The 25300-nt window shown below is 42.1% G+C and overlaps 4 protein-coding genes across 6 annotated transcripts in view; 1 reads left to right on the forward strand and 3 right to left on the reverse strand.

Annotated features, from left to right (window-relative positions):
- The window catches only part of usp24 (ubiquitin specific peptidase 24), a 35462-nt gene extending 25706 nt beyond the window's left edge, over positions 1-9756 (forward strand). For all 3 annotated transcript variants that reach the window (XM_085150362.1, XM_085150363.1, XM_085150364.1), the window contains 12 exons: positions 776-983; positions 1091-1180; positions 1522-1624; positions 1731-1849; positions 1955-2068; positions 2147-2212; positions 2315-2381; positions 2460-2538; positions 2704-2779; positions 4756-4842; positions 4969-5079; positions 5471-9756. In XM_085150362.1, the coding sequence (XP_085006488.1) occupies positions 776-983; positions 1091-1180; positions 1522-1624; positions 1731-1849; positions 1955-2068; positions 2147-2212; positions 2315-2381; positions 2460-2538; positions 2704-2779; positions 4756-4842; positions 4969-5079; positions 5471-5533 (1183 nt within the window). In that variant the 3' untranslated portion in view covers positions 5534-9756. The remainder of the gene's footprint in view (positions 1-775; positions 984-1090; positions 1181-1521; positions 1625-1730; positions 1850-1954; positions 2069-2146; positions 2213-2314; positions 2382-2459; positions 2539-2703; positions 2780-4755; positions 4843-4968; positions 5080-5470) is intronic.
- Positions 6429-18459, reverse strand: pcsk9 (proprotein convertase subtilisin/kexin type 9). The gene is made up of 12 exons (XM_085150365.1): positions 18127-18459; positions 17540-17731; positions 16480-16612; positions 15273-15406; positions 15031-15172; positions 14050-14246; positions 13774-13957; positions 13048-13224; positions 12815-12963; positions 12558-12723; positions 10133-10299; positions 6429-10051 (listed from the first exon to the last, which is right to left on the reverse strand). Exons 1-12 carry the CDS (start codon positions 18298-18300, stop codon positions 9857-9859), a joined length of 2010 nt encoding a protein of 669 aa, XP_085006491.1. The 5' UTR covers positions 18301-18459; the 3' UTR covers positions 6429-9856.
- A 377-nt stretch (positions 18460-18836) lies between these two features.
- On the reverse strand, positions 18837-21001 carry bsnd (barttin CLCNK type accessory subunit beta). The gene is given in 3 exon segments (XM_085150367.1): positions 18837-20636; positions 20638-20721; positions 20825-21001. Coding segments are annotated over 3 exon segments (450 nt in total). The 3' UTR covers positions 18837-20447.
- Positions 21002-21030: 29 nt separating this feature from the next.
- LOC146490951 (uncharacterized) lies at positions 21031-24869 on the reverse strand. Its single transcript, XM_085150366.1, has 3 exons — positions 24050-24869; positions 23538-23872; positions 21031-22181 (listed from the first exon to the last, which is right to left on the reverse strand). The coding sequence occupies exons 2-3, from the start codon at positions 23798-23800 to the stop codon at positions 22022-22024; spliced, it is 423 nt and encodes a 140-aa protein (XP_085006492.1). The 5' UTR covers positions 23801-23872; positions 24050-24869; the 3' UTR covers positions 21031-22021.
- Positions 24870-25300: the final 431 nt, after the last annotated feature.

Below are 25300 nucleotides of genomic sequence, written 5' to 3' on the forward strand. Positions count from 1 at the left end.
AGTGATATGCAATACTTTAGACTTGGCAGCTCCAAGCATTGCGCCCTCATTCTAATCAATGCACATTCAACTCTCTGACCAGGGCCAAATAATTCCACTTTGATTATTTTTCCTACAACGCCTAAAGCTTTACTAAATATATAATGCCCACACACATTACCTCTGGAGTGTTTTAATGCTATATAATTGATTATATTTGCACACTTCATCAGTATAACTGCAAAAGTCTTGGAGCATACTTACAGTTGCATCTTTACCGATATTAAACACTTGTGTGCTTGTTGCTCACTGACTTGATGCTGATTGGCTAAAAAAAAAAGCAAGTCCTTCTCTGGAATGTAAACATTTAGAACCACAGGATAGTTTTCCAAAGCGTGTGTTTGGGAGAAAGGTGTTGTCTTACACTACTTGATGTTTAAGCATGGGGTGATCATATGATCCTCAGACAGGATTGGTTGTCGAACATCGGATGTTTTGGGCAACAGTACACCACAGCTGCCTTTACATACCACACCCCTCCCCGTAGAACAGAGGTACAGATTGTCACACTTAACTATGTGCCTCAAGGCCAAAGCAGCCAGAACTGTTAAGCAAAGTACAACAAAGAAATTTCCCACATGAACAGTGTTGTAGACTTGTCTGTCCTTTCAGATTTTATCATAAGATACTGAGTGTCTTATGATAAGACATTAGTCATGTTAATTGAAGTTCCTGCCTTAGAGGTTTATTTCCCTTCACTGGAGTGCTCATATTGATTGTTTTGACATTTCCTTAGGGTTTGTCTGTTGGAGTGCAGTGTAAGAGAGGTGAGGGTGGTGGTTGCATCCATCCTCGAAAAGACTCTGGAGAGTGCACTTCAGTTTGGAGATCCAGGACTAGACAGTTTAACAGATGCTCTGCTCTCCTTACTGGACAAAGATGTTCCTGAGAATGTGAAGAACTGTGCGCAGTATTTCAACCTCTTCAGCAACTTCGCTCAGAGGGTAATTCTTCAAAATTGAGTGTTAAAGTACAAGCCATTAAATTTAATGACTGTTTGATTTCCTGAGTGTTCTCTATTTTTTGTTCACTCTCTCCCTCCCTCTCTCAGGGTTGCGGTCCTTGTCAGTTGTTGTTGAAACACTCAGCGTATCGCCGGATGCTCATCTTTCTGTTGGGCCCCAATAGGCAGAACAACCAGGTACAGTTTACATAATACACACTGCATGTTTCATATGTTTGTCATTCTTAATGTTTTCACTTTAACTCAACTTTTCCACTCACTGAATTACACTCAGGAAACAAAGTGTAAGTTTTTTGCTTATCCAACGATGAGTTGCAGTGGTAACAGGTTAAGCAGGTATTCCAGACATCCTTCTCAATAGTAACAGTTTAGAGAGATCCCAAGTCATTCCCAGGTAAAATGAGGTATATAATCTCTCAAGCGAGTTCTGGGTCTGTATTGAGGGCACTTCTCAGTTGGGTATACGTAGAAAAAACCTCCAAAGAAAGGCAGAGAGGTTTTACTTTGTGTTTTTACAGAACCGAAGGTGGAGTCCAGCTCAGGCTCGTGAGTTTCTTCACCTGCACAGCACTCTGGCCCTGATCACTCTGCACTCTGACCTCAGCCCCCAGCGCACACAGGGTGATGCACCTAAATTTGTTTCTCACACTACTACAAATGTGCACCTACTGACACAGCCTGAGTCTTATTGTGATTGTTTGTTTATCACCCGTTGTTCCTCACGTAGCTCCCGGAGGGCTTAAGCTGCGCCTGAGTAGTGTCCTGTCCTCCACCCCTCTTCTCCCTCTCCATGCGGACATCCTTGCCTCACTTTTTACTCCAGAAGGACAGCCTTACCTTCTAGAGGTAAGATAAAAACCATCAGTTCAATGTTTTACTTCTTCATTATTAAATAGAAAAGACTCAGAAGCTCTTTGATTGACAATTTTGACAATTGTAAATACCCAACAGGTGATGTTTGCAATGCGTGAGTTATCAGGCGCACTGTCTCTCCTGATAGAGATGGTGACCTACAGCTCGTTCTGTAATGAGCCCTTCTCTCTGGGAGTTCTGCAGTTACTCAAAGTAAGAATCTCTGAAAAGCAGCTCAACCACATTTACTCCACAATCAGTATGCACTAAATTGTTTTGTACTCTTCACAGACACAGCTGGAGACAGCTCCACCTCATGAACTGAAGAACATTTTTCTGATGCTGCAGGAGCTTCTAGTGAGTAACATCCTTCAGTGACCCTTCCTCTGTTGATCTTTCATGTTGCGTGGTCACTATGAGGTCTCACATTTCCTAACTTCATTTAAATCTTTTCCACAGGTAATGGAAGACCCTCTGCAATCCCAGAGACTCAAGTATGCTTTTGAGTCAGAGAAAGGTCTATTAGGTATGTCTGTTGTTTTGTTTTTTTCCTATTGACAACAGTTTACAAATCCTTGTAGCTCATAATGTGTTTTCTCCATAGCTTTGATGCAGCAGAGCAACAATGTGGACAGCAGGCGCTGCTACCAGTGTGTTAAGTTCCTGGTCACATTAGCTCAAAAGTGAGTACATCTGCGGTTTAGGGATCAGACTTGGGCAGAAAAATATTTGGTTGTTATGTGGTTTTTTTTCCAGTATAAACTATTATCAACTGTAATAGTAGTAGTATTAGCAGATTAACCTACCAACATAATTCTGACCCTGCTTTCATCCCTCCCACTCTCCAGGTGTCCTCAAGCTAAGGACTACTTCAAGGATTTGTCTGGCACCTGGAGTTGGGCGGTGCAGTGGCTCCAGAAAAAGGCAAGCCTAAGAAATACTGTAGGACCACCTACACTACATGAACAAAAGTACAGGGCCACACCTCTTAATCTTTAAAGTGACATGTTTTCAGTCCCATTGCACCCAACATTTACAAACATTTGGGAAAGAAGAAAATGTTTCAGAACCACAACAACTCAGCCATGAAATGGAAGATCACGTAAGGTTACTAAGGCTACGTTCACACTGCAGGCGAAAGCGCATCAAATCCGATTTTTTTTGACCCTATGCGACCCATATCCGATCATGGTATGACAGTGTGAACGGCACAAATCCGATATTTTCAAATCCGATCTGGGTCACTTTCGTATGTGGTACTGAATCCGATACATATCCGATGTTTCAGAAAGCAACTGCTGTGTGAACGGTCAAGTCGCATTAAATCCGTCTTTTATGTCACTGACACAAGACAGACGCCAATTATCAGCACCCAATAAGACATTGCGAACGCTTCCTGGCCATCCGGTGAAACTGCTTGGAAGACCACGTTGGAGAAACGTTAACATTTTATTTGTACTGTGTAATCTGCAGATTCTGACAGAAATCTGCAACTATCCTTTGAAGCACTGCTCCTCTCTAAAACAGCAATAAGGATAATTATTAGGTTATCTACATTATTATGTAAATAACAAAATAACTTAAAGCAAAAATTGGGAAACGTGAAGTCTGAAGTCTTTATATTAAGGGCCATCAGTCAAACAATATTGTTTGTTCTGGGTCTAAACAGAGCGCGTTGTGTGTGACATCTTCTTTTGCGCATGCGGGTCGCTTTGAGGGTTCACACTAGAGCGCGTTTGCTGTCGCATTTTATTTGTAGTGTGAACGAGCAGACAAAAAAATCGGATTTGATCAAAAAATCGGAATTGAGCATTAAGACCTGCAGTGTGAACGTAGCCTAAGAGGAGTTGCATAGTGCTTAAGAGATGCCAACACTTGATGATTCAGTAACTGCAGATTTCCAAACCTCCTCTGCCATGAACATCAGCTCAGTAACTGTGGGCTGGGAGCTTCATAGCCTGGATTTCCATGGGCAACCAGTTTCTGTAGGTGGCCCAGTACATTTATCCATATAGTGTACATCACATTAGTGTGAGGCATTTTTGGCTTTTGTAATTGACAGTAGAAGTGAGAAGGATGGAGGACAGCAGCCAACAAAAATCCCCAGTGCCTTTAAGCCCAAACCTCAGTGTTTCCCATTCCCTTCTTATTATTTAATCCAACATAACCTCAAAATTCTTACAGGTGAATTCGGACACACTGTGTTGTTAAAAACGAATCAGCCTTTCAAATATTAGTTTAAATCTGAACTCAGTTTAGCACGGCATAAATTTTTTATTTATTTATTTTTTTTAGAACGTTTTTTTATTTAGCTAAATGATAGTTTAGTAAAGTTTGCCTTTATAATAGTTACCACTTGGTGCCAAACATGAGGTCTGAGGATCAATCAGCCCACTGGACTGCATTGGAAAATGTGAAGGGGGGGATCGACTTTGGACTTTTAACTGTGTTTTCATAAGTTTTACCGCTTTTACTACTTACAAAAATCTCCCCCATGGCCATTCGTACTACACCAAAGTATTTAAGTAATAGATAAACAATAAACTAACAAAAAAACAGCATTGTTGTATGCAGACTATACAGTTACTATTTTCTATTCATTACAGCGAACTTTAGGTAACTGAACTGTTTTTCCGAACTGAACTTAAAACTCTTATAAGTCATATTTATTACCATCATAACTTATCTTGCTTGTTGTTGTTTCTTTCTGTATACATTTTTGTTCACAGCTCACTCAGTATATTAATTGTTTTGTTCCATCATTAATTTTCATATTACTGGAGCTAAACGAGAGTCTTTACAGTGCCCCCTGTTTAGGAGACACTTAGCTTAACCACTATGGCACTTATGAAGAACTGTAAATTATGCTGTATGCTCACAGTGACTCTCTCTGCCTTCAGATGACAGAACATTACTGGACTCCACAGAGCAACGTCTCAAATGAGACATCCACCAATAAAACCTTCCAGCGCACAATTTCTGCACAGGTAAATACACGCACACACAAAAATACCATATATCAACGCCCTCCAGTTCTCCTATTACACTCACACTCACTCATATTGTTTATTTTCCCTGTGTGTGTGTGTGTGCGTGTGTGTCACACTCTGCAGGATACCTTGGCCTATGCTACAGCATTGTTAAATGAGAAAGAGCAGTCTGGTAGCAGTAATGGTTCTGACGGCAGCCCGGCGAATGAAAACGCTGACCGCAGTCTCCGACAGGTAACTCTCAGCTACACCCAAACGAGCAGCTTAGAACAGTGGAGCTCTCAAATGACTCATGGTTTTAAAGCAGTTTCCGCTCAGCTCACATAAGCCCGAAAGAGAAGAATAGAGCAAAAATGGATCATCTCATTGGCTTCTGTCAAAAGCAGTTTGTTACCGCCCACGGTTATTATTAGAGGTGGATTTGAAGCTGTTTCATTCTTCTCCGACTCCCGCTGGGGCTGTCAGGATGCCCACACAACCCCAGATTGTCACTTGTGCTCACATAACAACATTATAGACAATCGGTGTGTTGAATAGAAATTATAATCCTCCTGGCTCTGCCTAACAGATGGATAATTCAACTTTTTTTGTTTTTTTAATCCAACTTCCCTCTATTCTACCACAGGGGTCAGAGTCTCCCATGATGCTCGGTGATTCTAAGAGCGATCTAGAAGATGTGGACCCCTAGGTCGTCCTACCAGTGGGATCCCTCCAAAGGAGAGGCAGCTCCGGGAAGCCATTCGAAAAGGCTGCACTTTGCCTCTGATTGGTCAGGACATTTAGGACTCCACAGCAAGCCAATCAGAACATTTGTCTCGGTCGCTAAGGCAACGAAGGAGCTATGAATAAATCATGAATTACTTCCTTTCACATGAGCCAAGGCGATGATGGAGATGCATTATCATTAAGGGCAGCAGAGTTGATTAGGGTGGGAAGTGCAAATAACCTTCCACAATCATGGATGACTTCAGTTTATCCTTTTATTCATTCATTCACTCAGAATGACAGCAAGGTGGAGGATGGGTTTGGGTTGTGTTTTAACAATTTTCTGCTCATGTTTGCCAATTTATCTACATATTCATATTGTAAAGATTTTGTTCCATAGATGTTATTTCCAGTGTAAGATAATATTTTAAAGTGTCCTGTGCTCTTCTCTCACAGCCATGCAAATTGCGGGAGGTCACATTTAGCTGCTCTAGAGGAACTTACAGACAGGAACACCTCCACATATAAGCACTTGGGAGGGAGGGTGGGTTTAAGTATGCACTTTATAGTCCAACCCATTCTGTTGTGATGTACAGCAGCACTGGTCAGTTCCTCTAGAGCCTCGTCTTCTTTTGCTTTTAACAACTTATATTTGCAGTGCCACTTATGCAACACATGAGAGCCCTGATGGCAAGCCAGTCTGCCTGTGACTTGACCTTTGACCCTCGGCCACCACAGTGTAGCCATCGGGATGCAGTAGGGGGCTGGTCCTGTTGTATGACGGTTCCAGACCCTCAGCATATCTGAAACAAGCAGTGCCATGGTCAGTACTCTCCCTCCACTCCTCCTCCTTGCTGACAAGCGGCCTCGTGTTCTGGATTTTATTCTTTTTGTCGCTGTGTTTTATTTTCAATGCCACTTTTCTTTGAATCTGGATGAATTGAATTACTGCAGAGGATTAGGGACTCGAGCCTTATGCAGGAAAAAGCTGATCTGGAAGAGCGCAGATCAGTTGTGGTGGGCCATCAGTGCTGCCTGAAGGGGAGCTCAGGAGCAGGTTTTTATTTTTAGGTGCCAAGGTTACACACACACATGCACACAAAAACTAGAACTTCTGAAAAACATGCAGGCGTGTGTCACTCATTCACTTCGCTCACAAAGACAGAGAACAGGTCCTCTTCACCTCACTGTTACCTCTGCTTTATCAGGTTTCTTTTTTTTTTCTGATGGAGTTTACATTTTGCTTTGCCTTTTGCTTTTGTCAACCTTTGGAAACACACACAGAGGAGCTAAACCCAAATGTAGCTCTAGTTTTTACTGGAGAGCAACACCCATGTTACCATCATCCCTGCCCCCATCATCGGGAGACTTGAAGTGCCTTAACCTCCCGATCTCCCTCCCGTCTCCCCTCGGACACTGTCTCGTCACATCTCCGATGAGGTACGTCCTCACCTGCTCCACCCGTGACGCTAAACCAAGTGTCTCCTGTGGTCATGTAGAAGGGCAACAGGGCTTCTTCCTTTGCATTATTTTTGAAACTACTACAGGGAATTTCCTCTGTGTGTTGTGACAAAGGACTGTAGGAATGTAACTGTTGACTCTGTGTGTGAATGGGGAGGTGGGCGTGGAAGTTTTACCCAGTAACACAGGGTTTAGGCAACACGACAGGGTTCTGATGATGGTAAAATGCTGCTTCTCTTCACTCTGCACTCAGACAGAGACACTTTGTAGATAATTCATGCTAGGTAGTTTTAATGAAGTCACGCTTTCACTAACATGTTTTAAGACATGAGCCTAAACTTGCTTAGCAGATTAGCTCTCAGCTTTAACAGGTCAATGTTTACAATGTAAGGACCTAGGAAGCTACCATGCAAAATGATTTTCTGTTGGAATCAACGTGCGATCAATCCGCTGGCTCCTCTGCATCCGAGAAGAGGAAAGACACTGCTTTAGCCCTTCCATGCTCCTCCACCCCATTTTCCTCTCATTAGATGTGAATGTCACATCGTGCTCTCCAGCACGTTTGCATGTGTGGCAGTAAGTGATGGTGAGGTTTGTCTTTTCTGCGTGATGGAAAAAAAACAAAATCAGCCCCCACCCCCTCCACATGTTGTTTGCTGTGTAATTTGGTATCATTAATGTCACAAACACACGCCCCTTCACAGTGGCTGGTTATGGGCGATCTGAAGGAGCTGCATGCAGTCTGTGCCAAGTGATTACATGACCATGGCAACATGAGTTACATTCAGCCAAGAGTTTTGTTGGTTTGGCCCTCTGCTACATCACCACAAATACTTAAAAATAGAAAAAAAGAAAAAAAACAACTTCAAAACAATCTTGTTTTAATCCTGGGATGCAGGGAGGGATGGGTAGGTGCGAGGTTAGGGATTGGCATCTATACGGGTTTTTACTGTCATTCAATTTTGAAACTTCACTTCTGACATCGCAAGACTCTGTAATGCATGTTAAGACTCAGTTTTAATTTGTACATCAGAGTTTGATTAAGGGGAAATTTGATATAAAATAAACTGGAATGCACAACCTTTTGCAAATATTGTCTTTATGCATTTCTATATACTGTCCCATGATACAACCGTAGACTGTATATAAAAGGCGTAACCTCTGTGATATCGCCAGTTGTTTTGTGAAGCTTCAAACTGAGCATTTTCACCATCTTAGCTCTTTTAAAACAAGATAATGACAAACTGGGAGGCCACATTTCAATTTATTATCTTTGTAGTCACGAATAGGAACTATAATTCACCAAATGAACAACAGCTGGTCTTCAGCAAGGCTTGAATCTACACGCTAAGGTCTTAAACTCATCAGGAAAGCTTTTACTAGGCAAACAAGCTAAGGACCACTTTCTCATTCTATTAAACTGGACTTCTCTTTGCAACTAGATAAGTAGCTCCTGGTGGTCATTAGCAAAAATGCACACAAATCCACACATACTTTTTTTTAGTCCTGGAACCTACATCCATCTTTTATATACAGTCTACAGCACCTTAAAAACATTACCTGTGGCCCCAATGTTGATACTGATATCAATTTATGCAGCAGAGACGGTGCACAGCAGATAATTTAATTTGTTTACAGCACGGGTTTTCGAAACTTTTGGTGCCCATTTGTGTAAATTGCAATAAACAGCTCATTTTTTTAGCAGGCCTGAACTTGCCTTAAGGCATACCATTTGGGAACCATTTACAGGTTACAGCAGACCAAATAATACAAAACAAGAGCAGTTTCTTTTATGTTTTAGAACTCATAGAAGGCTCAGGCTTCTAAGTTTGACCATTACAGCTGATGGATCAGGTCACTAGTTAAATGGTTACAAAAAATGACATAAGAAACAAACACCAACTGAATCTTTGAGAATGCTGATTCTAAATCAGAATAGCTTAAATCTTTAATTTGTACCGACTCTGCATCCTGCAAACAGAATTACACACATGAATTCAGCACTAGCTTCATTTACTATATTCTGGGTAAACTTTGTTTTTATTTTTTATCAGTCTTTGGTCATATAGGTTCAGTCGGATAGAAGCTAGCTGACAGTGGTTTATATGCTTCCTTTTGCTCTTGTTCACACTGAAGTCACCCACCTCTGTATCAGAACTAAGTCTCTAACTGTGGAGCCATAAAAGCCACTGTCACAATAACACTCTGGGCAGACATGAATTTGTTTTAACTGGTGTCCCTACTGTTAGCCATTTACCTCATTTTGTTTCCACCTACTGTTTCACAAAATGAGCAAAAGGTACTTGACTTGTTAATCAAGCTGCCGAGCAGGCTGATTACCTGCAGCTGTGCTGCACAAGACTGAGGAATGTCGGGAAATCAGTGCATACATAACACATGCTAACTGTGACAACCTGTGGTGCACATTATCATGTTTTTCCACTCTAAAACACACATGGCTGACACCAGAGCTTAACATTTTGATTTCATTTGTTCAGTTTATTAACTTAGAAACAGCATGCGGATAGTATACCCGGTAAATACTACACTATTATCCAAACCGTATGTTTGTGAAAGCTCTTTTTATTATAACTGTTTTGTAAAAAGATACAAAAATAGCTTACAGGTTGTCAAGTCACATATAATATGTGCACTGGAGCATAATTTGGCGTAATCCTAAAACTAAAACACACACAAACAGCTTTACAGAAGTGCTTTAAGTGAATATTAAGGATGTTGAGGTTTCTCAGAAAAGTGTAAGGGGGTTTAAAACTGACCAAAGACAAAAATGGCAACGTCAAAGCTGTTTCAACGATGTTAGAAACCAAAGTGAGGTGAAACCGGATCAGTGAGGTGTTGCAGCTTGCTGCTCTGGTGGTGCGACACGACAGCAGACGGCAGCACCCGCTGCTCCATCCGCTCCCGTGACACCATAGACATGGCAACTGTTTCCCTTGGCAACTGGCCCCAAGATAGCAGAGCCCCGAGAGACGGCACTGCAGTCTGTCAGAGTCCAGCCGGAAGGACAGGAAACCTCAACCTGAAGGAAAATGATAACTTCTGAGGTAACTTCCAGTAGCTGATTCTCAAAGTTTTTACTGTGATTTTTATTTTATTTCACCTGATCTTTGTCAGCTGATATGTTTTCCAACAAGTTGCACTCGAGAGATGGAGCGTGGCAGCATATCGCGTGTGATGTGACCCCCTCTTTCACCGTGCAGCGCTTCCCCTGGCTGTGACGTGGATGCGAATCAGATGAGATCTCAGCTGTGGACATCGATGTACACCCTAGAGAAGAATCAGCTGAATCTTTAAACATGAAGAAGGAGCAAAGAACTTTAGAGGCGCTGTTGCCAAGCATTAACTGATCCTCCTCACAGAGACCACTATGGAGGCAACCAATGAGAAATGTAATGTAAAGTCATTTAAGTGCTCTAATGACATTTGAAAAGCTGCTTTTTCTATCACACACTCGTGGAGTAGCTGGCAATTGTGCTGGCTAGGGTTACATTTTCCTTTCAGGGTGATTACCATGGGAACAAGCATACCTGGCTAAGATATTCTAAATGCAGCAACCTGACTTTGACTAAAAAATACAGATTATATACCTGAGGTGCATCGCTTCAGTACATCGACAGCAACTAAATTTAAATTAATAGACTTTGTTTTTGTTTTTAAAGGGGGTTGACATTTCATCCCACTTCCTATATCTCTTAGTGTGAAGCTGGAGGGAGGAGTCTCTTGGCTAAACTTATCATAAACAATATCAACAGTGTTCAAAGAGCTGTATTCATTCTGCCAGCTATGAAACATTAAACTATGATCTCTGATTACTAATTTAAAACAAAAAGATATTAAATAAATAATTTTTTCCTCCACGTTTTCCCAGATGCTTTCTGGAACATCGTTTCCTTGATCTAACAGTATTAGATTTGTATTAGTATTTATTTTATAATTTTTTTTATTGTTGGTATGGATAAAATAAAATCTATCTGAAGAGCCCTATTCACTGTCTGTCCACTATGTTAGGTACAAATGGCCATGATCATATCACTAATCACATCATTGTCGAGACAACCTGCTTAACTTCAAGCTAAGACTCCTAACACACTGAAAACTAGCTGAAATGAAATTAATACAAATATTCAAAATAAAATAAAATAAAAACAACAGCTCTGCACCAGCTATATTTTTATGTAATCTGTACACATGTTCATGAAAAATAGAGAGGACTTGTTAAATGGAAGATTAAGTCCAAATTAATAGTCTTTAACTACACCTCATCAACTGCTAATTAATGCAAATCAGCTAATCACATGAACCCAGAATAGTATGTTAATTTTATTGTCTTTCTGATGTTGGTGTTCTTTATTGTTACTGTCATTTCATTTGTTTTGGGGTTTTTTTAGTATTTATATTTTTATTCTTTTTAGTTTATGTTCAGCACTTGGTCAGTGCTCACTGTTTTTAAAGTGCCCTATAAATAAAGTTAGCTTTGATTGGCAAATGACTCAAACTGTGCATCAGGGCATCCGAATGGGGAAGGAAGGTGATTTAAGGGATTTTGAATGCCGTTTGTGCTAGAGTGGCTGGTCTGAGTACTTGACAAACTGCTGAAATACACACAACAATCTCTTGGATATATGCAGAGTGGTCAGAAAAAGCCTACCTTAGCACTATTGCTGATCAAGTCTATCCCTTTATGGATAACGCACCATGTCACAAAGCTCACATCATCTCAGAATGGTTTCTTAGACAATGACTTCAATGTACTCAAATGACCATCCAGCACACGTGGGATATGGTGGATCAGGAGATTTGCATCATACATGTGCAGCCGACAAACCTGCAGCAACAGTGCGATGCTATCATGTTAATATGGTCCAAAATCTCTGAGGAATGTTTCCAGCACCTTGTTGAATCTATGTCTATGCCATAAAGCAGCGGTCCCCGGGCCTCGGACCGGACCGGTCCGTGAGTCGTTTGGTACCGGGCCGCGAGAGTTGAGGCTCAGGTGTGAAATGTATAGTTTTGAACTATATATGTATAGCGTTATTTTGTTATAGTTTTTATTGTTTACTCGGTTTTCCTGGGTCTTTTCAAGTGTGTTATGAATAAATTTTCTTTTTTTCGGTACCAGTACTAGTTTTATTTTGTTGTATTTATCCGCGACACCTTAAAGGCCGGTCCATGAAAATATTGTTGGGCATAAACCGGTCCGTGGCGCAAAAAAGGTTGGGGACCGCTGCCATAAAGAACTAAACCAAGGTAAAAAAAAAAGAAAAAAAAAAGATCAACCCAGTACTAGCAAGGTGTACCTAATAAAGTGTCCTGTGAGTGTTAATATTTAATATATTACCCCTTTGTTTTTTTACGGTAATATTTTTGCAAAATTATGAGCTGATAGTTAAACTTCTGATTTATAGACACACATGATGGTGTCATTTATTTTCTCTTCTAACTCTCAGCAAGAAAACAAGAGTTTCTCCTAAAATGTCAAACTGACTGCCTCATTCAAACTCCTGCAGATTGTACACGTGACTCACCGGTCAGGTGGTGCTGGGGGCCGACGCACTGAGCAGCTTGTCCTTGCTCAGGACTAGCATGGACCTGGCACCGCAGACCGCTTATCACACAACAGCGGGCCACAGCATACACACCTTTACCTGCTGGACCATTATGGGCAATACACTCCATGTGTCCGCTGTTCATCTGTAAACACAGAGGTGAGGGTTTGTCCGTAGACTTATAGACTTTAGAGTGAAGTTATTGTTGATATTATGGCTGATGTAACTGAACTAACAGTGATGGTTTCCCCCACACGGACGCCTTCAGGAGCATAACTGCTGCAGCCCATCATTTCCTCCCCTTGACGACAGCGGCTGATGACCCTGTCGGTGCTCGCGACTCCTGACCTCTCTGACCACACTGACCGACACAGTAGCTCCCCATCTGCATGTAGAAATAGGAACACATATGTGAACTACATATAGATACTATAAGTCTGTGTGTGATAAATGCACGTGAGTCACTAACTTGGTGACGTTTTGATAGCCGGAGGCATGGCTGCTACCAGGTTTGGCGTAGTGAGCCGATGGCTTTCGGACAGAGATAGGAAGTCGATAGTGTTGCTGATGGAGTAATGCAGCATCATATGGAGGACGTGCAATGGTGATGCAATCTGATTGGACGACAGGATCACTGCTACGACACCTACACAGATAAAAACAAATTATGAAGCAATTATGCTGTGACAAATGGTAACGATACTGATGTGCAAAAGTGATTAATGCACAACCTTTCTTATGCAACTTTAGTGAAGATATCCCTATTTAAAGCATGCCGTACACATCTGTACACTGCATACTTGTATGCTAACTAGTGAAAGTCTTCTGAGTGATCATTAGAGAGAAAACCTTGATTTGTCAGCGCAAGTGAATTATATTTGTGGATGCACAAGTCAGTACTTTTAAAGTTGTTTTCAGAAATCTCATGCATAAATTTATCTGCAGGCTTAATGCCTCTGAAAATCATCGCGGGATTATCAAATATAAGATGTATTACAACATGCCACGAATCCCAGGTGTGGAGACACTGCTACAGCTGCTTTCCCTGCAATGATCTATAATATGCAATTATATTTTTTCTAGTGTTTATGTGATTTTTTTTTGTAAGGATCATTGAGTCCATAATAAAAGAATGATTGATATACCAACAGCATACACAGATTGCTTTTGCGTGCGTGTGTGTGTGTTTGCGTACCTGCAGTGTGTGCAGCAGCCTGTGAGGTTCCACTGCGGGAGGTGAAGCAGGTGCTGCAGTCACTACTGGCACTAACGATGTCGTCGCCGGGTGCAAACAAATCAACGCAGCGGCCGAAGTTGGTGCCACCTGCTCCCTGTGACATGAGCTGGTCCATTGAGTTAACTGCCCCCACTGTGATGACCTATACACACACACACACACACGAAAGGAGGTAAAGGTAAGGGTCGCATGTAGGTGGGCCAGAATGTGATTGCATTTTCAGTGTTAAATTACCTCAGGCTCTGAAGCAGGTGAGTAGAGACAGGCATCATCTCTGTAGTTCCCTGCTGCGGCGATGACCACAGCTCTGTTAGCCACCATGTCTCGACAGGCTGTATTTAATGAACGGCTGAGGCCACCGGCAAAAGGAAGCAACACGACTACTGCATCCACTGGGCGGGCCAGTAAAGTGGCTCGGATGTATTCCATTCCTGACAGAAAGGGGAAAGGGACAATCTAAAACCTCATACACTCAAGAAAAATTGGAAGTTTTACACTGGAGAAGTGGCCATCTTCCTTTTCTCTTTCAATACAGTTAATGAAATGAAAGTGTGTTCTAAACATCTTAAAAAACCAGACTAAGAGTTTATAGCTGCATGGTTAGGGATCATTGGTCTCCTAGGGATTCATACTACCCATAATTATTTATATTTTAACACAAACAGTCTGACCTGAACTTCTCAGGTTTTAGAAGAAGAAGAGAAAAGTCTGGTTCTTCTGTCTGGTGAACAGAGACTGAAGAACTGCTGCAGTTGGGGTCTTTTTTATTTAATTTTTTTCTACAAATATAGGTGTTTTTTTTTCTACCTGCAGCTTTAAATCAAAGTTGCTGTAAGAGTGAAACATGGCGCTCATAATGTAGATTAGAATTCTGTACACTGTAGATGATGGTTGCACTACCTGTGCCCACAAAGAACCAGTCAACAGCCAAAATATTAAACATATGACCCACTCATGTTCTTGCAATAACTCAGTTATGACACTCCCCATGTATATCTAGAGGGAAAGGGCCAGAGTCATAGTCAGAAGATGTCCTCTGGAAAACAATGTTTCGATAAAACTGAAATATTTGTCATGCCATCCATGAGCTCGTGCTACTAAAAATGTGTGACTGGAAAATGTGTCACCATGACCCAAGAGAAAGAAACTTTAAGAGTTTTTGCTTGGCTCTGGTAGTCTTTAGTACAAAGTACAGTTCAACAGTTTCTGTCTTACCTGCCAGAGCTCCTGAGACGGTCCCTTTACCCTGACAGTTGAGTACACGCACTAGGTTAACAGCAGCCCCTCGAGCAACACCTGAATCTGATCCACTCACAATACCTGCCACGTGTGTACCATGACTGTCACACTGACTGGCCTGCAGTGGAACGAGGATTGAGAATGTTATTGAGCTGCAATTGCAAATACATAAGTGCTGTTGAATTGAAATGTTTAATTTGTGCGTGCATGCGTTTAACCTGTCTGTGAACTCTGACTCCATCCTCTTCAGGGGCGTTATTGAAGTCTGTGATGAGTACCCGTCCCTCAACCTCTCTGTGAGAACTCTGCACACTGCCATCCATCAGATACACCTGCGTCCTCCCTCCATCATCTGCAGAGGACAGATGGTGAATTTGACATGTAATTAGAAAATGCAATTTCTGAGGGAAGAAATCTCAGTGTGGTTGCTGTTGGAAAGCTGCACTGCTTGATGGATATCTGACAGCTAAACTGCACAAATGGCTCAGATGTCATTTAAATGGAAAAAAGATCATTTTTAAAGCCCCATAAGCATTTAGTTCCAGTGACAAATGTTTGGGAAGATGAGAAAGAAAGAACTGGTTCTTTGAGCCCCTGTCCACCACAGTCTAAAGGCTAGTAAATTTATACAAATTAATGTTTCTTGCATTGGCATTGGGACTTCTAGTAGATAGTTACCAAATACAAGTTCAACACCCTGGTTCAACCACAGATATTATATACTACTTCATGTGAAATACCAAGGAACAGGCCTCACCTGGCCATGAAACTGTCAGTCCATTTTCCAATTATTACTGAGCCTCTGAAAATGTATCTGTATATAAAAAATGGATTTACTTCCCTAACAGATAATGCTAATTTGAATGCTAGTCCACTGTGGCGGTGCACAAAGGTAAAACTACAAAAATTGTGTCTTGGCCCAGCAAGTTATGGACCTAACTGTAATTAAGCTTAGCTTGAATTGAACTAACACAACACAGATATTAGCATGTAATTAGTTCTTCTGAAGCGGCTGCAATTAAAGGTTGCCATGGTGATGGTGACCGTCGGGTGACTTCATAGAAATTAAACTGAGGGGCACCTTTCAATATCTGGCTTATTACACAAAGACAGGAATTCCTTGTTGTTTACGGCTTGATATAATAACAGAGATGAGACTGCTGAATATGCCGCTGTAGAATAAATGTTCCTGTTGTCATAAATGTGGAAAATGAAATAAGAAAAGTCGTGTTTTCTGCTGTTCTTGAGCTGTTTACAATAGAAACATTGGGGTAGTTGTATATTACTCCGACCGCCCCAATAACTCCGGAAACTCTTAATGCAAAATGTTTTGTTTGCCTCGGTAGTTACATTGCTTAAGAGCGCACTTGGTTCCCTAGATTTCGACGAAAAATACAAATAAGTCATGGACAGAGACAAACTCACTTGGAGGTCTGTATGTTCCATTTTCAGAGAAACCACCGTAAGGGTGCAGTAACCTCTGCAAGTTCCAGGGGGCGCTCTGAGCAAAGATGGATGAGTCCTCCTCTATGTAGTGCACGTGAGGGAGCTTCGCCACCTGACAGGAACACAAACAAACTTAACTGTGGGTGGTAAGGAAAGATTAACTGGAAGTTGATTGTTAAATCAAGTGGGGGTAAAGCTGACCATCCTTCTTTGAAGTCTGTTTCACGTTTTATCTGTGTATTTTTTATTTTTTGACATAATTCAAGAATGCGCAGATACCAAAAGTGGGTCTACAACCTCTCAACTGTCAAGAAACTCTGTCTAAAATTACCACCAGCACTCATACTATACAGAGTTCAACTAATTCATGTTTTCTATGTGTTGTTCAGCAAAGTTTCTGATTATTTTTGTTCAACTCCTACAGCTTAATGATTTCAAATGCTCCACAAAACCTCTTTGTTAACATCTGACATTTGATTTGAAATGCGGGTCTAAAGGCGGGTGATGAGTTCTTTTGCTTTAAATCTATACTTACTTATAATTTTACAGATTTTAAAATTAAAAAAACACACATAAATACACACACACCTCTCATCATTCTCGGTCCATCTTATGCGACTCGAAATGAATAATCTTGAAAACGCCGCCAATATTTAACCGAAAGTAGTACACTTTGTCTATCATTCATTCCAGACTCCCGTATTCTCACTTTATTTTGGTCAAGTAGGTCAAATATACACAGATTGCACAGACCTCTGCAAAATGCTGCAGTCAGAAAATCCATATTACTCCAATCTTTGCTGCCATTAACTCGTCTTGTGCCAGTATACAATGTTACAATGTTACAGTGTTATTCAAGACTATAGCTGCTTTCTTAGATCTGCCTTCCACCTATAAGCTCTTAGGATGTCCCGTTCGGAATATCTTAACCTTTAGAAAATGGATCTGCTATGACATCTATTTCCCTGCATTCCCCTTTTTGCCTTAAAGGTTTAAATCACACTTTTCCCGAACACATTCAGTGAAGTGACGCAATTACCAGGTGAAGGACGTCACTACTCATTTTGACCAGAAAGCCACGCAGTCCTCCTGCGTAGGTCTGCAGGATCTCCACCAGGTACCCTCTCCTGGCTGCTTTACTTCGCAGCCTTCTGATGGTCCTCTGGAGTTGAGACTCGTGCGTCCCCTGACGCAATACAACTATGTACTGTCCGGGAATGCGCCAGGCTACCTGGACAGTAGAAAGAATGCACCGCACATGTGATCTTCATGTCCACGTGCACAGGAGAAATGTGGCATGCGTGCAATAAGTTGGATTTATATATATATATATATATATATATATATATATATATATATATATATATATATATATATATATATATATATAGTGTGTGTGTGTATTGCGCTGTTTTCACAATAATACATGAATAAGTATTATCTCCCAGCATGTGAGCGCACATTTTAATGAATCTGTATCTCACACTGGCAGCTTGTCAGGTAGATCAGCAAAGATTGTTTGTTAAAATATTGGATCAAATATTTTACCCGTTTTTGGAATAATGACAGGTGCTGATGACTGAAGATGCGCATTTAATGCCTTTGACACAATCACTATGCCATTACCTTGTTGCACCTGATGAACTCGGCTGCCGGGTCGGTTCCGGTTTCAGGATCAGTCCTGTCCTCGCCGACCAGGTCCAGGATCATCTCGTCGTCCTCGGTGTAGTCCTGTGCGCGCACGGCCAGAGATGCGCACAAACATAAAGCCCAGCCAATCCAGGCTGAGGTGCAGCGCATTCTTCACACCTCTTGAACTGTTCCCAGTAAAATGATAAAGAGAGCTATTAAATTACACCACTGATGTTTTTATTTTTTATTTCAGTCTGACTTATCCTGATGATAAGTCTCCAACAGCCGCGTGCCCTCTGTGTCTGGCAGTTAAGATAACGCCTCCAACAATCTATTCTGATTTTTTTTTTTTTTTTTGGGGGGGGGGGGGGGGGGAATCCAACAATTGATTCTTATAACTTAAGGCGGGGACTGGTGACGTTTCCATGGCTCACGCCACCTCTTTTGTATCGAATGATTGTCCTCCGTTTAAAACACCTCTTACTGTGGAGGAGTCATGTTTCATGCCCCCCCAAACCACCCTGTAATTATTGTATGTCAATCTGAGAGAACACTTCCTCTCAAGTTGATTTGTTGATGTCGTTTTAGCACGCGCACTTAATGTGAACAGTATGAGCTGTGATTGAAAGTCTAAGTACGCGTAAACTCATTCTCCGTGATTGCGCACTCACAGGGCGTTACGTTCATTTTTCATAGGTTATCTATGTTGTTTTATTGTCTTTACTGTTTGTTTGTTTTTTATTTAATATGTGCGCAGGACTGCAGAATGCGACGCAAAACGCGTGCGTCTCTATTTTACTCTGACATTGTATCTACTGTACGCGTTTTTAACTTTAAGCACTCAAAACTGTTAGCAGTTTCATACACTTCCATTTAAAAAGAATAAGAAAAGTAATAATTATTACGACGAGTTATATGTTTTTTAAAAAACATTTTTTTTCAAAGCATGATCCCTTTACTCTTTGAACTCAGGAAACTGTTACATAATACCCTCTGGGGCTCTGGAGGAGCCCAAATCCGACAAAGCTACCCGCTTGATTGTGTCACTGAGTTTGGTTTGGACTGAGCCCGAGGAATTTCACACCAGAAACACCAAAGTAGAATGGTGAAATGTACATTTTGATTTTACAGCAACAGAGAAGCTACAAAAATATCTAACCTCTCTGCTATACATAATAAATTCTTGCATTGTTGAATTATTCTGTTATTACTGGTAATAGACTGGTAATAACGCCCGTTTAGCTATGCAAACAGCGTATCCACAAAGAGAGACATGCAGAACTCTACAAATTCCTGCTGCCAGTTTCACTTTGTTCTTCAACAGTTGGTGGCAGTAATGTCTCAACAGGCAGTGTAGATAAGCGTTTTGAAAAGAAACACGTGGAGATTTGTCACATCACGCAGGCTTATAGCTTATCCAGCTATAAGAGAGCACAAGTTCACTAAGGGGCCAAAATGTCATAATTGAATTATTGTACACTATATAAATGCAGTGCTGCACTCTGTCTAACAGACACACAGACATACTTTCATATAGTAAACAGTGCCATCTTCTGGAAATACTATATAACACTTAATTAGCTTTATTAAGCATTTCACAATGACAAGTGGTGCAAAACCGTTGATACATGGTCAGTTGCTTCCATTAGATGTAAAAAGAAAACAAAAGAAAGGCACATTCAAACAGCAAGATGTGTGAGCGATGCAGAAAGGAAGTATAAAAATTCATCGAGGGGACTCCTCACTATCCTGAGAGCAGTGTGGTACCCTGGAGGAGTCCTCTGGTAGTGTTGTCCCTCCCTCAGACCAGATGCAGAGTGGGACAGCTATGACACTGACTCTTCAGGGTCTCTGGGAGAAGTCTGACGCTGCTCAGCTTTTGGCCACAGAAACCTGGCAGAACTTCAGTGTGTCTAAAATTAAATCAGAAGGGGTGGGGGTTGGGTGGGTGGGGGTACAGAAATAGAAGTCTGGTTCCAGTATTTTGTCCTCATTTTCTTACTTTTTTTGGTGCATCAGAGACAGGGTTTCGCTGAGCATGCATGTCTCTATCTGGCTGCAGAACTCTCTTGTAATTGCAAACACTCATGCAGGAGTTGCACAGTACAACCTCTTTTTTTGACTGCAGCTGGAATAAATGAGGCTCAAGGATTTTCATCAGCATCAATGGTTTTCTGCCCTCTAGTTTCCAACTAATCTGCCCCTTTCAGTCCCAACCTTTTGTCTAGTGGCTCTTCCTTTCCCTCTGTTCCACTTTTCCTAACCTCTCTCCATTAAGCAAACAGGACAATAATAAAATGAATATCTACAGTGATTTAGTGCAGACCCACAGCACCGGCCTGCCCACACACACCGCTGCTGTCGCCATGTTCATCCACTACTCGATGGGCACTTAGCATTCTGAGCTACTCTGACAGACCAAAGGGAATCATTAAGGCCTCAGTCAACACCCACTTGTCTGTGGCCCATTAGGATACAAAGTGAGCGTGTGTGTATGTGTGTGTTTTAGGGAGCGTACCTTTCATCTTCAGCCACAGGACCCATGATATTTTCTAGGCTTTTTTCCTGAATTTCATGAGCCACAATGACCTGATAAACACACAATCTCCATTACCAAATCTATTTCTTCTTGGCAACAATCACATATTTCCTGTCTCTCTATCCTCTAAACACACACACACATAGCATATACCTTAGGATAGCACTGGCAGAGGCTCCACACAGTCCCAGCGCACACCATAGTGACACCCAGAACGCACAAAGTAGCAAAAACATGTGGCCGCTCCTGCATCATGATGAAGAGGCCAACTGCCAAGACACACAGGCCGGCCACTATCAGTCCATAACGATATGGTTTCCCCTCTACCATCGCACTGCTGCCTTGTGTCAAAGCGAGGCACCTGTCACGCAGAAAGGAAAAATTCTGTCTGGTACAGTTTCAGGGCTTGAAGGTGAGGGTGGAGGAAACTCAGTTAGAGTTCCACTCTGCTGCTTATTACAGCCTGCGGACAGCCTGCCCAGGTCAGGTATACAATTGCAGGTGTGTACTTGTACCTGGTAAGTCACCTTGCCTAAAGCTGCTGGCAAAATGAGTCTCACAGCTCTGCTTGGGAACAGAGTTGAGTCTACATTTATGTTTGCTTGGATTAGAAATGATTTTAAATATGTAGACATTTACATTCTTTGCCTTTCTGGCATTAATTTCTTTTTTAAATAAACAATCTCTCATTTATAAGTGCAACACCACTCGCAGGGAGCCTCGTGGCTAATAATTCACTCACATTTATAGTGAAATCACAACAGTATAAACAAAGCTGAGTGATGAACAACACGTCCCTGTTAAGGTTCTGCTGCTGTTTGGTAAGGCACTTTGCTTTGGAATAATCTACAGATACAAAGAGGAGCTGTGCAGCCGTGAGAAGGGGGGGGAAAAGAAAGTTATTACATGTGGAGAAGCGTGCCATGCAGCCACAGTAGTAGGTCACATAAATTCATGCAGGCCAATAAAATCCATCCATGAACTTGGTTGTAAAAGTTGAGCCTACAACATGTTGGTCTCAAGAAAGCCCCCCCCCCCCCCCCCCCCAGTACAAAGAGTAAAAGCAGTTGTAGCAATCATTTCAATTTCTTTCACAATCAGTCAGAACACACATATTTATTAGACATAAAGGCCAAACTGGGGCCCAGTCTGTAAAAATATTAAGTTGTTAACCAGCTGCAGTCTGTCGCTGTTTTTTGTCTTATGTTTGGGATCAGCGTGTCTGTGCTAAGGCACCTAAACGTCCCGCTGCAACGAGTTCACTGATAGCACCGGCTGTTCTTTCAAAGTCCTCGTGGGGAACCGCGGACACAAAAGGCACTGACATGAATTTAGCATGTCCACCTGAGCTTAAAGCTGTTCATTGCGCTCCTGGCTTTTCATCACTGCGTCGTAGGATGGAGGCGGCTCCATGGTCCACGGCGGAGGGGTGGACGGCATGGTGGGTTCAGGCTCTGGTGACCTGTTGACAGTGTCCGCCGACATCTCGCGACGTATTCTGTCCAATCTCCTAAATACGTGGAGAAAGAGAGCCAATGAGAAGTTATGAAAAATAAATAAATTGAAAGCTCTGTGGTCGACTCTTACTTCACTTTTCACTTCAAATGCTTTTAGTGGGTTACATTTGATCTCCTTTCACACTTTCACACTCCACAACTGCTTCTTATCTCACTGCTTTTCCAGCAATGTGTTTCAACTACAGGCGTTCGCTTCCTTTTGGGAAACACATTATGTAGATAACGTTACTGCAGGTAGAACCCCGAATTCTTTAATCCCTCAGACAGTATGCTGTCATAATGAAGCGTTACTTTGCGTTTAGAAATACTTATCAGTCTGAGTTTTGTCAGTGTCTGCGGGGGAGAAAAGGCCCTGATGATGAAAACTCTGCTCTTGCCATCTCTCTTCCGCAGACAAAGACCAGACTGTACCTTGTTTAAATTTGCAAGCTATCATAGATTACTGCAGACAGTGCCAAGGGGAGTCATTTCTCCACATTTACATGTTTGCTGTTTTCTCCATGACCTACTTCTACAATCAGCACATAATCAGAGAATCTGTTGCTTTCCGGTTCTTGGCATGTCAGACTGTACACTAAAACTAACACAAAGAGATCTGTTCAACAAAAAGACACTTGGATGGTGTGTTTGTGTATTGTCTGGAAGTGTGCTCATTTGTCACCAGCAACAGAGAAAGAGAAGTCTGAATAGCGACAGGATTACAGAAAAAGAGAGTTTTTCTCTTTCCTGAGATAATGTTGCTCCCTTTTAGCAAAGTTTTTACAATCCACCAAATCCCCTTTAGTGCCATCATTAGGCCCATTTGTGGTTCTGAGATAAAAATCTCGACAAAGACTGGACAGATTAGCACATAAATTGATACACACACGCTTCTCGTTATCATCAGAGCTGAATCATTTGCCCAACTCTGGCTTATCAAGTTCCTGCAAAAACTAATGACAGCACTGTTATTTAAGATGGTCAACATGTTACACATACCTGCTGACTAAAAGCATGATAAGCATGTTTGCATGCTGACGTTGACACTCAGCAGAGCCTTACTGAGCTGCTACAACTGTAGATTTCTAGTATTGTTGACTTATGATGCTGTCACAAGTTGCCGTGTTTTTTAATCTTCGTCAGAGGCCCAAAACGTTGTGAAATTATCAAATATTTTACACACGACAAACAAAAGCATGTCTTGTCTTCTTTGGTGTCCTTATTCCTAATTTATCATCACAAATGGAACTTGTATTGAAAACCACTCTAGGATATCCCTCAGACTTAAAAATAAAAATATTACAACACCACAAAAGAACACCTGTGTCCAAACGACTGTGAGCTTCTGTCTCTTTCAGCTCTGTAGGTACCTTTGTATTGCCAGAGCCTGCTGTGGGCTGAAGCGTGTGCCTGTCCGTGGGTGCAGCAGAAAGTGTCCAGGCACCGCAATCTGAAGATTCTTCATGGCCATGCAGAGTCCACTGACCAGCAGACCTATGCCCCCCAATCCCAGGAGCAGCCCAAGTCCAAAGAGCAGGCCTGGCGGCTGGACCCCTCCACCAAGGGCCATGACCGCCCCAGCAGTCATCATCAGCACGCCCAGACAAAGCAGCGTGCCATGGTGGACCGACATCTCCAGAGCTTCTGCGTTAAGGTGTTTACTTCTTCCAGCTACAGCTGTACCTTCACCTCAACCACAACCTGTCTGAGGGGAGAGAAACAAAAAGGCTAAGATGCAAGACTACAAAAGAGAAACTACACAGATACACAGATGCAACATTACAAAATGAAAGCGACTTGAAGAGGAAAAACCGGATTGCGTGCAACATGTAAATGATCTCTCGTGCGTTCTCGTTGTGATAAACATCGATCCCCTCTCTACCTGATAGGAAGTCGCGGTGAGAAGATGTTCAGCTAATGCGTGGACTGAAAGTGTGACCATCACTCTTCTCCTTGCCATCAACTTTAACACGTGTGCCTGTTTCCCGATCTGTGAATAAAATGTGGGGAAAGCAGTCCATCCGGTTCAGTCCGTATATCCTGAGAATCCGCGGCGCCTCTCTCATGATGTGCTCCTCTGCGTCTCTACTTTATTCCCTCCCGGAAGAAGCATATCCGTTTTTGTTTTTTGGAGGGGAACGATTACGATACCAAAAATCTGCTGGATGGCAGCTGATGTCGCATGCTTGAAGAATACTGTGTGGCTTTCATCTGGCCCCAGCAACAGCAACAGCAGCAGCAGCAGGGACGTGCGCTGTGAGGAAGTGTGTTTTTCCCTCCTCACTAGGAAGGGTTTCGGTGACGAGGATTGGAGGGCAGGGCGTCCACTGGGTCTGAACATTATCACTTAGCCTATGTTTGGTAAAGCTGTTTGCACAGAGAGAGACAGTTATAGCCATCTCTTATACATGGGGCGATAAACTCTGCGTAAAGCAAGATATATAGGGTAGGCTATTAAGCCGAGCTGAAGAAGCGCCTGGTGGGGAGCGGGATGATCACAGCCTACAAATGAAATACAGGCTGATAGTGGAGGAAACGACTGGCTTATTATTAATGATTGATCCCGAAGAAACTGAAAATGCAGCTCCGTGACGCACGACTGCGTTAGTAATCGCTCCATTACTGATCATTATCTTTGATCTAACTTGTTGCCTAAAGCACAAGTCCTAAACAACGGTGTCAAACATGCAGTCCAGGGGCTAGAAACTACCCGCCCAAGTAGACCAATTTAGCCTACTTGATACCTGGAAACAGGGGCTTTAATTATATGGGGGGAAAGTAGGTAGGTCAAACTACCCAGGATGATGGCAAGAGGGGCCCCTGCAAGCCTGTAATAAAAGTTTGTTTTTATTTTCTTTCTTTTTATTTTTTTGTATTATTATTTATAAATGATTAGGGTCATAATTAAATTCCCTGAATAAATCAGTTGAGTGACTAAACTTTGACTCCAAACTGATTAAATAGAAGTCTCAGTGCGACAGAAACGGTGAGAGCCAAATAATGCCTTGTAATCGGAAGGTTGCCGGTTCGAGCCCCGGCTTGGACAGTCTCGGTCGTTGTGTCCTTGGGCAAGACACTTCACCTGGCCTTCTGGCCAACACCAGCAGGCAGAAGGGCCATATGGCGCGATATG

This window comes from Neolamprologus multifasciatus, chromosome 23 (assembly GCF_963576455.1).
Source record: "Neolamprologus multifasciatus chromosome 23, fNeoMul1.2, whole genome shotgun sequence".
In the NCBI taxonomy this organism is placed as follows: Eukaryota; Metazoa; Chordata; class Actinopteri; order Cichliformes; family Cichlidae; genus Neolamprologus; species Neolamprologus multifasciatus.

Coding starts and splice junctions, on each gene's coding strand:
- pcsk9 (XM_085150365.1), bottom strand. CDS start 18,300: ATGCGCTGCACCTCAGCCTGGATTGGCTGGGCTTTATGTTTGTGCGCA. Junction 16,613..17,539: donor GTAGTGACGTCCTTCACCTG/GTAATTGCGTCA, acceptor TGTTCCTGTCAG/GTGGCGAAGCTCCCTCACGT. Junction 12,724..12,814: donor GTGTGGGGGAAACCATCACT/GTTAGTTCAGTT, acceptor CTGTGTTTACAG/ATGAACAGCGGACACATGGA.
- LOC146490951 (XM_085150366.1), bottom strand. CDS start 23,800: ATGTCGGTCCACCATGGCACGCTGCTTTGTCTGGGCGTGCTGATGATG. Junction 22,182..23,537: donor CAGGCTCTGGCAATACAAAG/GTACCTACAGAG, acceptor CCACGTATTTAG/GAGATTGGACAGAATACGTC.